The sequence below is a fragment of the Citrus sinensis genome, chromosome 6 (assembly GCF_022201045.2).
Source record: "Citrus sinensis cultivar Valencia sweet orange chromosome 6, DVS_A1.0, whole genome shotgun sequence".
Lineage (NCBI taxonomy): Eukaryota > Viridiplantae > Streptophyta > Magnoliopsida > Sapindales > Rutaceae > Citrus > Citrus sinensis.
Window position 1 is genome coordinate 23,854,440 of NC_068561.1, and position 13,910 is coordinate 23,868,349.

Below are 13,910 nucleotides of genomic sequence, written 5' to 3' on the forward strand. Positions count from 1 at the left end.
TTGTGGACTCCTTGTTCACATTTTGTAATTATTGTTCTTATAATACTAGTTTCTTTGTCTCCTTATCCACAAAAAAAAAAAAAAAAAAAGTAGCAAGACAATGTGTCTTGGCAGTCAGGTTTAAGACTAAATTCTTAGTATATCCTGAATAAAGGACAAAATTCCACCAGGGCTCCAAATTTGAACATGTTGAAGAAGAATTCAGATGAGCTAAATCCTGTTATCTGTGTGGTTCAATTCAAAATGATTAGGTTTTATTAACAACTGATATCCATTATACTGTCATTCATTTGATATAGAATTATATCATCATAGAGATTTACAACAAACTAATCACATTAATGTCAAACTCACCTCTCCTAGTGTTTTCAAAGTATATGACAAGGTGCGTAGAGCAGCAATCTTCATAAATGGACTAGCATCAACCGCCTGAAGCTACAGAATCCAAAAACATGCTTCATTATGTATTCAAAAAAAAAAAAAAATCAACAGCCAGCAAACGTCACAAAATAACAATATGATTAAACTATAGACATCTATTTTGCAACCATTTAGCAAACCTGCTTTCCCAGAAAAACCAAAAAACTCCTTTGAGTGGGTTCTGTCATTTGATCTGTCACACCAATCCGCAGGATATACAGAACACAAGCCTTCAACAATCAGAGATATAATGGTCATCAACATAGCAGATAGAAGCACCATTGACATAAGCAACAAATTTGCTGCGTATTTACCAGTGCATGGGAGTCCACAAAAATATCTGCACGAAGCATGTCCATAACTTGCAAAGCGTAGTCCTGAAGCTCACTATCTGGATGAAAATACTTCAGACGAATAGCCTGCAAAGAATAACCCAATTGACTAGGAATATCCAGTACAGTCCAAATGACAATGACAATTAGCATCAAAAGAAATTCCAAACCTAGGTCAGTCACAAACAAATAGACAACAACGATATAGTTTTTGAATTAATGAAATTAAAGTGCAAAGGATAAGATATAATGAATTTTCCAGGAACATAAATCTCAAACTAAATAATTAGTGAGAAACCTTAACAAATGGAGTAAACACTTATGTCGTTAGCTAACAAGTAGCATGCAACAACACAAAGTTAGCAATTGCCCATTTATTGTCTCAAGCAACTCAATAAGAATAAAACAATCTATTTTTATCCCAATATACTGTAACAATGGCCAAAAGTTTTCAGATACATGTCGGTGCTTGCTGAGACATTAATTTATTATCTGGTAGAAACTATTTTTCTAACTTATAACACAAAAAAGAACAAGGGTAGGACAGAAGGAGGGAAGGAGGATCAGGATGAGACAGAGTCCAATTTTCAACATTTACCTGTAAAAAATACACCCAAGATAAGGTCAGATTGACTCGCATGTTCTTTGATTTAGCACCATTTGCTGCAGTGTAAACAATTAGTGAGAAACAACAGGTGGCCAAAAAGCATGACGGCATTTCCAGATAAACAAACCAAGAGTATAGGACATATATTCTATTTGAAGGTAATGCATGCAATCATATGGAAAGATACATGAGTCAGAATTTACTAATGGACAACACACATATTGCACAGCATTGCTGCCATCATCCATTAACAGATCATGGAGGAACAAAACCAAAAACTCAAAAGGCCATTTTGATATTGTTCTGCTCTCAATATTTGGACTATATTCTCCACATAAAGTGCAAAGAATATATGCAAGCATGCTACTGAAATGTATATATCACTCACACATGCACATAACAGGAGCCGTACACTCACACATGCACATAGATCCTTCACATTCTCTAAAATAAGCGATCTATCACTCACATATCTACCTAATAGCACATAATGAACCACTCTAACAAAAACACCTGGCACTCAAAAAGTGCTGTGTATATACGTCAATCAATTGAAATTGAAATATAAAGGATGAATTCAAATTTGAATAATCTATTAAGCGCAAAAAAAAAATGTGAACCCAATGTTTAATGAACAAAATCTGAGAAAGACTGTACCTCTAGTGAACGGCAAAGCTAAATGCCTTTGCAAACCACCTTCTAATTTCTTTGCTGGAGGAAAAGGTCCTTTTCCCTTTGGTTGAACCTAGAAAGAGTAATAAAACCAAAACCATGATATAGCAAGACAGATCAAATAGAAAAGCCACAGGCAACAGACAAATATTTACCTGTGCCTGAGGATTCATTCCAAGAGCAAGCAATGATCCCAAAGCTTCTGCAAATGCATCCCTAACAGATGCTATAGGATCTTCAATGGCCTAAGAGAAGCACTATTATCAGCTTCTAAGAAATTAAAAAGAAAAATCTGAAAAAGTCTAAGAACAATTACCTTGACGCAATGAGTGGCTGAATTATCAAGTTCTCCAACTCCTAGACATGGTCCTCCAATATGGGCAAAAGCCTTTAAACAACGTGCACCAGCTATTCTGACAACAAATGATTTGTCTACAATTGCAAATCGCATGATGAGACGGAATGCCTCAGAATATGCTGAAGCAGCAGCACTGCCACCAGAGCCTTCCAAAGCATTTTGAAGCAGAAGTAGAGCCTCTTGTCTCACAAACTCCTGCAGTTTGAGTTACGCAAAACTGAAGCTGAACAACGGTAATAATTCCTGAAAAAACTTATCCCATACAAATAGTGACGTCTTTTTGCCTTTAGCTTAAAAATCCCAAAATATCTCTTATGCTAATCTCCCAAAGTACCGCCCTATATCAAACTTCCATAAAATTTGTCCATCTATACTACCAAAAGCACGCTTAAATTCCATAGACAAGGAGATACAGGAGACTGCAGTAATGCCCTAAAGTAGAAGTCTCAAATTGTACTTCATCAAAGACTTAAAGTAGAAAGATTCGTCTATCAATCCTCACTCCAATGTCTTCATTCAACTATTTATGCAAGCGTGAATAAAATTCATAAAGTTGTTTCTCAGATGAAACTACCTCATTAAACTTCATAAGTTTGGCTGCAATAATAGTTGTTTCAAGCAAACCCGAAGTAATTCTTCTCCCAAATTGCCGATATAGTTCTCCAAGACATTGTGCAGCACCTATGGAAAAAGAATTCAAATTCTAAGTTTAACACCAATTGCCAGAAGGCTTTACAAATAAAAAGCAAGAACATGACAAACATGCCTCGTATAACAAAATCACTTACCATGTTTCTACCAAAGAAGTGCATGCAACATGAATACATAGATTGGCACAACATGTAGGCAATATTTAGTTCCCCCCCCCCCCCCTCCTCCTTTGCTCCAAGTAAGAAATGGGTTGCCAATTCTTAAAAAAGGGGGTGCAAAAGAATGAAGGCAAAAGAATAAAAATGAAAAGGTAATAATCTAAAGTAAACCTAATAAGCAACCCAAAGAACCAAAAAAAAGGGGAGAGAGAGAAAGAGAGAAAGAAAGAGAAAGAGAAACTGAAAGAAACAAACAGATAACCAAGTATTTGTCTCAAAATCTTAATTTTAACCCAATAATAAAATGCTTCACCCATTGAAAATTGCAATCATCTACCACATACAAGACATAGAAGAACAATTTCTTTGTGCTCAGCAAACCAGGCTAGGAAAACCTCTGTTTCAGAAGCAGAAAAGAGCCTCACTTACTCTAAGATAAGTAGCCCGAGGAAAAATTAAAATAATAATAATAATAATCATCATCATCATCTCAACAAAATGCCTTTACCCTACCATGCAACAAGCATGCAATTACCCTCAAGCATTAAGAATCACGCTCCAGAAAGAGGAAAATAACTAATTGATCAAGTCTACCTCAAAACTAAAAAATTACAGAGAAAGATGATCTACCACTTCCCCTTATCATCGTATAGATTTTACACCAACCAATCCCAACGTTCTTCCTCATCAACAAATTGTCACGACTCAATATAAAATATGATATAGTAAAATCTAATAATTTGATATAGTATACATCATAGCTTCATGTAAATAACAATAAAATAAACTTTTGTACTACATAAAACACTATTTAGATTTATGTCCATCCTAAAAATACAATCTATGTATCAGGAAAGGAATTTTATTTATCCAAAGGTACAAGAAATGTGATCCTCAATTGATATTTGTTGTACTAGCCTTTTCAAACTTGGAGCATGCCACGTGATTTCTTTTACTCCAATAACAATGAGACAATTCATTGGTGAAACCCCTATGATTATCAGGTACCATTTAGCTTCATAGATCTCAAAATAAGCATGGCTATTTTCTCTTCTTTTAAAGGTAATTCAGTTTAAAGTTAAGAACTTGCTTTTTCTTGATCCTTACTGACTTTTAAATTCAAAGCTTTTTCCATTTTTCTATTAACTATGGTAAACTCTTTCCAATCTTTCAACTCCTCCATGGAAAACCAGTGTATTTCACTACTATTGATTTCACCTTACAGAGAGCCAATAATCTCATTCTTAACAGCTCCTCAAAAGCACTCCCAAAATCCATTCTTCACCAATATCATCAACAGCTCCCAAATTAACTCCACCCATGATTAATAGACTAAAAGGGGGAAAAAATAGTACCAAATAATCAGATACTACTTCGTGTCATAGGGTGGCCAAGAAAATATTGCAGAAAAAGAGAAACAAATTTGAATGCAACATTCATTTCTAGCAAACTATCCGTCCATGAAGAAAATAACTTTTTATTCTTGTTCCCATATACGATTTATAAGGAAGTATCAAGCTACAAGATGTGATGTTTTTCACCAACCAGCAACTTTCTGAGGCTCACTCTTCTTCCCATCAGATAAAAACCCTTGAAGACTGCTTACTCTTGAATATACAGAAATATTGTCTCCTTTCGATATTATTCTTCCCATTGCTACTGAAGCCAAATGACGTACAGGTCGCCGAGCACCAAGAATAAGAAGAGAGTACAATGCATCCTCACATTTTCTTTGCCACAACAAAATTGATTCCTGAAATCAATAATTGCTGCGTCAGATGTCAAAATCTTGCCTCAACAAAAGAGCATAAATTCCATGACAAATGTTTACACACAACCTATGGAAAGAGCATGAAAGCCTTTAAAACAAACAAATTCATTCAGAAAACATATAAAAACTGTCATTTCCAAGAAATGTTTGCATTCTATAACTCACGAAACTACAATTTTGTTACTCTATCAGCATTTCAAGATATAGTTTAGGGGACAAATAACCAACACCTACCCTGAGGTTTGGCCTAATAATAAGTAAGAACAAATTTTCCACTATTGGCACTAGCATCCAATCGAATTAACATCTGTTTGCCTGTTATTAGGCCCAAACTCAAGATTACAGAAACTTTGTCTCGTTTAATTTATTACACTATCAGGGATTCTAGATGTAGCTTTGGCAGTAAAATTAAATTTTTCATCAACCATTACAAAATATAAATATATTTTAAACTGAACTGTATTTGCTGCAAATTCACACTAAAAACCAGATAATTTACCTGCATAACCAATTTTCAATTCACAATTTAAGGATCAGAATTAACACAAAAAACTAAATTAAAATTCATATAATAACCAAGCACATCAGCAACCGAATAAACTCAGGCAACAGACCATATCTTCCGCAAAAGTAAGCACAAACCCTGAATACACAAATGAATGCAGCTAAGAAAAAGGACAACTAAGCAACGTTCAACTCCTAGAGTTCGGACACAAAACGCAGCGTTCAACAGAAACGCAGAATAAAATATAACGTGAAAGAAATAAGAAACTAACTAGTCGCTAAACTAATGAACTAAATCAAACACGTGCAATTCAAGTTTAAAGTGGAATTTGAAAACAAAGAGTATGGATAGATCCGGTGACCTTCGGCTCTTCGTCGATGGCGGAGATTAGATCAGAGAGGAGATCGAAGCAGAGGAGAGGATCAGGGGATTGCTGCGATGCGGAGGCGACTATGGACTCAAGCTGCGCCACTAAAACCCCAAATCGCGAGAGAGGAACGTCCTCTCTCACGTAGCTCCTCGGCATTTGCGAAAGAACTTTTTATTCCGTATACCCGGATTAAGCAGAAAAATAACAATACTATTACTGAAGTGAAAACAAACGAGAAGGAAATAAAATGTGTCGAGAGAAACTGAATTAAGCAGAGGAGTGCAGGAGAACTTGTCTGAAGAAGGAAGAGAATAATCGGTCCGTTGGATCTCGGTTAATATTGGGCCGGGTCATGGGTTACGGTTATTCTTTTGCCTTATACCAAATATATCCCTTATGATTTATTAAAATACCAAGATCTACAAAAGTAGGACATTTTTAACTTTTTACTAAAATAAATCGTTACTCTTCTTCCCCTTTAACAAATGGACTATACACATTTCAAATTTTCAAGGGGGTACTGTCCTGAGTGGTTCAGTGGCATGAATTCTTTTTGCTCCATAAAAGCACATTCCCTTTGAAGAAACCTCAGAGGAGGACAATAATTTTTAATTTTTTATTGTTTTGGACCAAAAATTGGTTAAAGACCCCTCGATAGAAATGGTCCATCCCTTTGTGAATCATCTGCATGAAAAGTTATGTTTCTTGGTCAAAAAGCGAAAGCAACTGTTATAAATTTGACATTGAATTCATCATCTGGCAACTTGTAGAACTTCCCTAGAGAAGATTAGAATCTATCTTAGAGACCTTTGTAACTATTACAACACTGTTGCCAGCTTAACATATTTTCTGGTTGGTTCATGAGAAAATGAAGTATTTTTCCAGCATTGACTCTCTTGTTACTCGACAGGAAAATGCAATGAGAATTTTACATGAGACACGTAATATGACAGACATAAAGCAATCCAAATAACAACTACAGTGTCCAATTTTTCAATTAACACTATAACACAATCTAAAGTGGCTACATTAATGAACATCCGGGTGATTATCGGTTCATGAAAGCCTTGAGATGAGACATCATTTCTTGTATCCGAATCTGAGAATACTGAGAATTGTGCAGAATTTGAAATGCATGCCCAACTCCTTTGTACACAACTGTTTCAACTTTTTTACCAGCACCAGCCAAGGCCTTGCTAAACTCCAAGTCCCGGTCTTTAAGAATATCAAGTTCTGATACACAAACCATCACTGATGGAAGTCTCAGTTCCTGCAACCCGGCGGTGGCATTGGCCAGAGGATTGCACCATGGATGGTCTCTGTTGGTCCCTACAGGCAGCGACAGCCGCCAATATGCATCAGAAGCAGAGACAGTCAATGCCGAATTGGCTGGTTGAGTGCTGTGCTTCTCAGACACCGTTCTTGATTCTCCTCCGAAGAAAGGCTGTATCAATATGATACCCTTGACACATAATGGCTTGATAACAGCGTTGTCAATTGCAACCCTGGTGGAAACATTGTAAGCTATGTTGGCGCCAGCACTGTCACCAGCAAGGAACAAGCTTGAGAAATTGCACTGGTTCATCCACCACTTGTGTTCACTAGACCCACTCAAAATTTGTTGTTTAAGCCACATAAGCGAGTTAAGGCCATCCTCGTAAGCAGCAGGCAGGCGATTTTCGGGGGCTAAGAGATAGTTTATGGACATAATCACACAGCCTGCTTTATAAGCAAGACTGGCGAGGAACTCGTGGTAACAACTCCAGGCAGCTGAGCCTACGCAAAATCCGCCACCATGGAAGTAAACAAGCACCGGCAGATTGCCTGCAGGGCAGCTTGGAACATACACCCGTGCCCATAGGTTAATATATTTATTGATAAATACATCTCTCGCAGTGACTTGACCATTTAATGTAACGTTGCAGGGGACAATAGGAATGGCTGGTGGCCTTTCCACTTGTCCGTTTTTGTAAACTCTAATTAGGCCTTCAATTTCTTCAATGCAAACTCCGTGACCATTATTGCTTGTTGCTTTGAGCCTTGGATCAGCGAAAATTGCAGCCATTCTTTTGCTTCTTATTCAACGATGGAAAGGTATGGCTAATTTTTGAAGTATGCTTGTGGTGATCACATCGGAAATTAAGGTGCTTATATAGAGAGCGACAAGAAGATTAAACAATAGAGAGAAAAGCTTCAATTAAAAGTTAAAGGAAGCTTCTCCTCTCCTTTTCATTTGACAAGTGGGCAACTAAACTCACCCCATGGCGTCATGTGGATTCCCATCATAAGGTTCAAAGTCCCATTTCTCATCTCGTTCATCAATTTTATTATTATTATTATGATTTTTATTGGGTGTGTTTAAGAGAGTTTCTGTCAAATAATACTTCTCAATAAAAACGCTTTATATAATAAACTTGGACACACTTTCACAAGAAGCATTTTTATACATAGGGTGCCGGCATCTTCAAATTCCCATTTCTATGTACTTTTCCACCCTTCACAAGTACTTTCATTTACTTAGGTCCAAATTAAATTTCCCGTAAGTACTAAAAAACTCTCTCTCAAAATAGAAATCTGTTGGAATCTTCTAGATTAGCCCCTCTAGTTTAAAACGAATCAAATTTACTCCCAAATATACATAAGGATAGAAAAAGATATGTTATCATCCAATTAGTAAGCAACGTGTAGTGGCAATATAAAGTAAAAAAAAAAAATGAATTTTATTAGTCTTTGAAAATGATGTTTAATTTTGAAATAAAGTGAGTCAGAACTGATCAGCACATTGCATTTGCAGGTTATTTCAATTTCAAGAGCATATTTGTCGTATACTACTTGTCCATGCAAAATGAAGGACAGAAATTTTTGTAAGTCAAAATGTCACTTCCCAGAATGCACTGTCACATACTCACATATCTTTGAGAGAATATTGCCTCTTATCCTGATATCAAATACCGTAATATTTTCGGCTGACTTGAGATTGATGTTAATTTTTCAACAACCAAGATCCAAGTCCATTTGCAAATGGAGCTATGGTCAACTTTATTCCTCCGATATTTTCATCCTCATCTTTCTTCGCTTTTCGATTCCCACGTTCAATCTTCTCCTTTATCCTCTTGGGTAAATTATTTTGTGATTGCCGCTATAGACAAAGCATATGATCGATAGATCATTTCCTTATTTGGCCTTGTTAAGAACTGATGCGCCGCGATAGCCAAGCAGCTGTGCTAAACGTGTTCTTATATGGCATGTAGACAGTTTGATGCTTCCATTAACATGCAGTTCAAAATGTTAGGCAAAAAGCAAGATATATAGCAGCGAGATACTTATAGGTTTAATAATTAGCATCTCGCTAGATGCATGAAATTTGTTTAGAGTGATGTCGATCAGAGATAATAACTTAATTTTTAAAAAGAAAATAAAATATATCATGGGCCTAAACAAGAAGATTTGTATTAGAAGATATTCTCTTAGAAATGAGATAAACATGAGAAATCTTGAAGGAGGTGACCATCACATATTGGGATGTGTATATATATATATAAGCACGTGGTATAATGCAAGATTGAAATCTTAAGATTTTGTTCTTTGTACTTGCCTTCCGCCATCTTTTGCCACACTGTTAGAATCTTTTACCTTCCGTCCATCTTTTGCCACACTGTGTTCTATATTCTTCAAAAGCATGCATTTTCTCATGATAAAGTTGTTGTTCTACATATCTATTAATTTCAACTGAGGAAATGAGAAAAAAGAACTCATCAATCTTGGCAAAGAATTGGTGCTACGGATCTTGTATTGATCCACGTTATTTAATATCAATCAACAAAACTTAAGCTGATAAATGATCACCATGGTAACATTCATAGTCATTATTTTTGTGACTCGGTTTAAGCGTGTGGTAAACTATAATATAACTTGTCCTTAGCAACATTTATAATTACTTCAACTCTAAAATTATAACAAATTCAATATCTTTTACCTGACAATTACTAATTTTTTTTTATCAAATTAATTAATTTTTCTTGAGAACTGAAATTTTCATTTCATGCAATAGTTTTAGCTTAAGAGTTGTGTCAAGTACCACAATACCCAACAAAGCCTATATATATTTCATGTATAATGCAATACTATCGTTGAATGTGTTACCAATAAATTAGACATAAAAAGGGAGAGAACATTCAACTGAAGTTAATATATTTCTACTTCAAGTGAACAACTTTTTTTTTGGGTGCAATGGTGTCCGTGGGGCAGCAATAAACTTAGATTCCATAAGTATTTTAAATTGGAGTTTCGGATAAATTTATAATTTAATTAGTATGTGTGTGCGCGCGCTCGCATAGGAAAAAATTCTATATGAAAGTTGATGCATTTAGGAAAAAGAAAATTATATCCTTAAAAATGAAGCTTTTGCCACAATTTCCACAGACATATTGTCAAAGTTTTTTGGATTCTATTTTTACATTTCTGGCCATCGTTATGAGTTGAACCCAATATAGCTTGTATCATCAACAATTGTTGTCCCAACACTTTAATTATCGATAATTTATAGGAATTATTCACGACTGGAATCTGGATACATATTATATAGGGTAAAAGCTCATTTAATCCTTATATTTTAAGATTAGTGTTCATTTAGTCCCTATATTTTTTAAAATGTCTCAAAACATCCATGCCGTTAAAGTATTGATACCCCTATCATTACTTTTTTATTTTTTTGACTTACTTTTACAATATTACCCTTTTGTAATAATTTTTTATTTGGACATTAATAAAAAGAAAATAATTAAATTACCAATTTAACCCTAGAAAATAAAAAAAAAATTATAATAATTTTTTGCGAGCACCATTTGCACACTTGGTAGTTTGCATACAATTTTTGACAATTAAAAATTAATATTTTTTTTAATTTTCTAGGGTTAAATTAGTAATTTAATTATTATTTTTATTAATGTCCAAACAAAAAAATTATTATAAAAGGGCAATATTGTAAAAGTAAGACCAAAGAAATAAAAATTTACAGTTGGGGTATCAATACTTTAACGGCAAGGATGTTTTGAGGCATTTTAAAAAATATAGGGACTAAATGGATACTAATCTTAAAATATATGGACTAAATGAGCTTTTACCCTATTATATATATTGTCAGAAACTATATTTTACGATGCATTACTTAAGAATGTCATTGTAAAAGCATTTCATTGAAGAAAAATTATATATTATTCAGTCAAAAACAATAAATTTATTAATTTGAAAGTGCTTTCAATAGTGCCAATCACAACACAGACCCTTAAAAATATATAAGATTCTGCCTTTAGAGCTAATAAGGACATGTGAAGTTCTTTCCAAAATGCCCGTTTCACTTAATTTTTTTTTTCTAGGGCAATGCTAGCCAAAAGAGATTCACTTTGAAACATGCCGTAGAGGGAAAGATATTCATTCAGCGTAATTTCCGTATATGTGATGATAGACGTGGTGCGTTTGGATTTCGGCCTACTTGTTTTACCCGAATCACAGCTTTGCTGAGGTTGCTAAAATTTTTCTTTTTCCCTTTTCCGAATTACTAAAGTTCAGTAATTAATCTCCTAAATGTATAACATAAATGAGAAAAGAATAATACAGCGCTTGTTTACGTTCATGCAATAATATTTTATTCTTTTGATGTACACAAAAATTATCTATATGATCATCAAAATTAATTGAGTTGTTAATTTGCACATTGTATGTACTAAGCTTGCCTGCTTCTAAAGTCAGCAGGAATATTCAGCACTAGATCGCATGCATGTATAAGATAAATATAAGATCTTGTAAGATTGCATAGATACATACGAAATCTAAAATAATATATAGAGAGTTACTTAACCACAAAGCCTCCATTGAATTTCATCCGTCAACAAATTAAAACATCTCAACGCAATCTGAGATATCTTAATATGTATGTATGAGACTTTCTGTGGGAGCTAGCAGCAGCAGAATAAAGGTCATATTCAATCGTTAAGGTAAAATACATTTTATAATTCCAGCAGAAATATATAAGTAATCTCCTTGAAGCCAAAGGAGATGATCGTATACTGTCATCCAATAAATGGGGTTGCCTTTAATATGTGTCTTATTCGTCTTTACAAAATATTCTCTACTTTTCTTTCTTCTAAATGCCTTTTTGACCAACTCCATTGATAATGAAAATTTCAAGCTAGCAACTAGTATGGGTGTTCAAGAATCGAAATTTGCGGATTGAATATCAATCCATATCCAATTCACGAATTTGTGGAGTATAAATTTTCAATCCCATCAAATTCATATATTAGTGAAATTCAATTCAAATTTAATGCATATGTCTGCGAGTAAGATGTGGATATGACCCAATCCATATTCAATCCACCATTATGTAAATTGATTTGCCGATTAAAAATTTTTAATTATATCAAATCCAAGAACTAACTAAAAAAAAATAATTAATATAAAAATAATTTTACTACTGTTCAAATTTAAAATGGAATAAGATTTAAATAAAATTAGATAATACATTTAAAGTTTCAAGGCGTAAAGAGTTCACTTAATGATCACCGAGGGATGCTACGTTCATGGAGTTTCACAAGCCCTTTAATTGGGTCAGAGTAGCTCATTACTCGGAGTTTACAGAGGTGAAGAAAAGCAAGCACGAGCTTACACAGAGCAACAATGACATGTCGTCAAACGTTGTTAAGCAGAATGCCAACTCAGCTGACAGTTCAGCACGAGTTTGTTAGATTATTGCTAATACACAATGTATATGTGACGGATCTGTAGTTAGCTAAGTAGTTAATAAATATAGTTACTCACAAGTGGTTATTTAAGTACGCATAAATATGCGACTGTAATGATTGATTAGTAAATGAAAGTTCTGGAATTGATCAGAAACATTTTCTCTGAGATTTTCTCTTAAGCCAAACGAATTTTCTTCTTTTCTTTCAATTTGCAAATTTTCTGGTACTAGTTGTTGGAATGAGAAAGAAAATCAAATAATCCTCCTGGAACCTGTGGAAATGAATCTCTTAGGACAAGTTCCAGAGCCTTTGCAATTCTGTCAAAGCCTGCAGTCTCTAATTTCTCAGGTAACAATCTTTTCGGAACTATTCTAGCACAGACAGATATGCACATGGTTGTTATATTTCGTATCACTTGGTTTTTCCAACAATAACCTTTCAGGTCCCAGCCCACCTGAATTGGGTAACTGTATTTTTTTTAATACTTTAAATCTTTTAAAAAATCGTCTATCAAGATCTTTACCATCCCAGTTGTCCAGTTTACATAGGCTTAAGAAATTTTCTCTGGCATACAACAATGTTTCGGGTGAAATTCCTTCTTCAGTGGAGTTACGAAGGCAAATTTAAGATATTGTTATAGGTTGAGCAATGAGAACCTTGCAGTTATAGTTGCTCCATGAAATTTTAGTGCCGCGGCACGATTGAAGTTAGTCTTTGGGCTATGGTGGTGGTACGGGTATGAGAATGATGGTTTCTGGGTTGAGACAAATGCTGCTTTGTGTAGGCCTAATGAAAAACCGATGGTCTATGGGCCAAGTTTACAAATCACTGTACAGCATTGCAGGGCAAAATGGTTTCCCATAAATTTTGTATGATGAAAATTCCTCATTTCTAATACGAAGCTGTAACTTGAATGATTCTATACATTTATCAAATAGTGGATTCTAAAGGGAAATTTGAGCAAAGATTACACCAAAGACGGGTTGGACTAGAGAGTACCTCCATCAGTGAAGCCTGTGAAGACAAAAGGAGTTCAAGCTTAATGAAATGAGGACAAACAGTTATAACGACTCAAAATATAATAAATCCCTCCTTATCTCTGTTGGCCCACTGGGCTATTGCCACGTATTGTTAACTCAATCCCGCAGTGTGTTAGCTTTAACCAAGAATTGCACGTGACCGCTTTCTTCTGAAAAATTCAATTTCTTAATACACCCAGTTAAGTATAAAGATGCCTTATTATGGTTTTGGACAACTTGAAATATCCAATAAATTATTCTACAGTTCTATAAATAATTTTAATTATTGATTTTAATATTATCTCTC

General features: G+C 34.6%; 2 protein-coding genes across 4 annotated transcripts in view; both read right to left on the reverse strand.

Moving 5' to 3' along the window:
- Positions 1 to 6,185, reverse strand: part of LOC102616027 (protein SWEETIE) — a 43,553-nt gene extending 37,368 nt beyond the window's left edge. For all 3 annotated transcript variants that reach the window (XM_025099916.2, XM_006482203.4, XM_006482202.4), the window contains exons 1-10: positions 5,836 to 6,185; positions 4,744 to 4,951; positions 2,964 to 3,070; positions 2,348 to 2,584; positions 2,187 to 2,276; positions 2,017 to 2,104; positions 1,351 to 1,415; positions 735 to 839; positions 561 to 650; positions 355 to 435 (exon numbers count right to left, since the gene is read on the reverse strand). In XM_025099916.2, coding sequence (XP_024955684.1) covers positions 355 to 435; positions 561 to 650; positions 735 to 839; positions 1,351 to 1,415; positions 2,017 to 2,104; positions 2,187 to 2,276; positions 2,348 to 2,584; positions 2,964 to 3,070; positions 4,744 to 4,951; positions 5,836 to 6,000 — 1,236 coding nt within the window. In that variant the 5' untranslated portion in view covers positions 6,001 to 6,185. The remainder of the gene's footprint in view (positions 1 to 354; positions 436 to 560; positions 651 to 734; positions 840 to 1,350; positions 1,416 to 2,016; positions 2,105 to 2,186; positions 2,277 to 2,347; positions 2,585 to 2,963; positions 3,071 to 4,743; positions 4,952 to 5,835) is intronic.
- A 346-nt stretch (positions 6,186 to 6,531) lies between these two features.
- Positions 6,532 to 8,176, reverse strand: LOC102616694 (probable carboxylesterase 17). The gene has a single exon (XM_006482205.4). It carries the CDS (start codon positions 7,907 to 7,909, stop codon positions 6,893 to 6,895), a length of 1,017 nt encoding a protein of 338 aa, XP_006482268.1. The 5' UTR covers positions 7,910 to 8,176; the 3' UTR covers positions 6,532 to 6,892.
- Between the last annotated feature and the right edge of the window lie 5,734 nt (positions 8,177 to 13,910).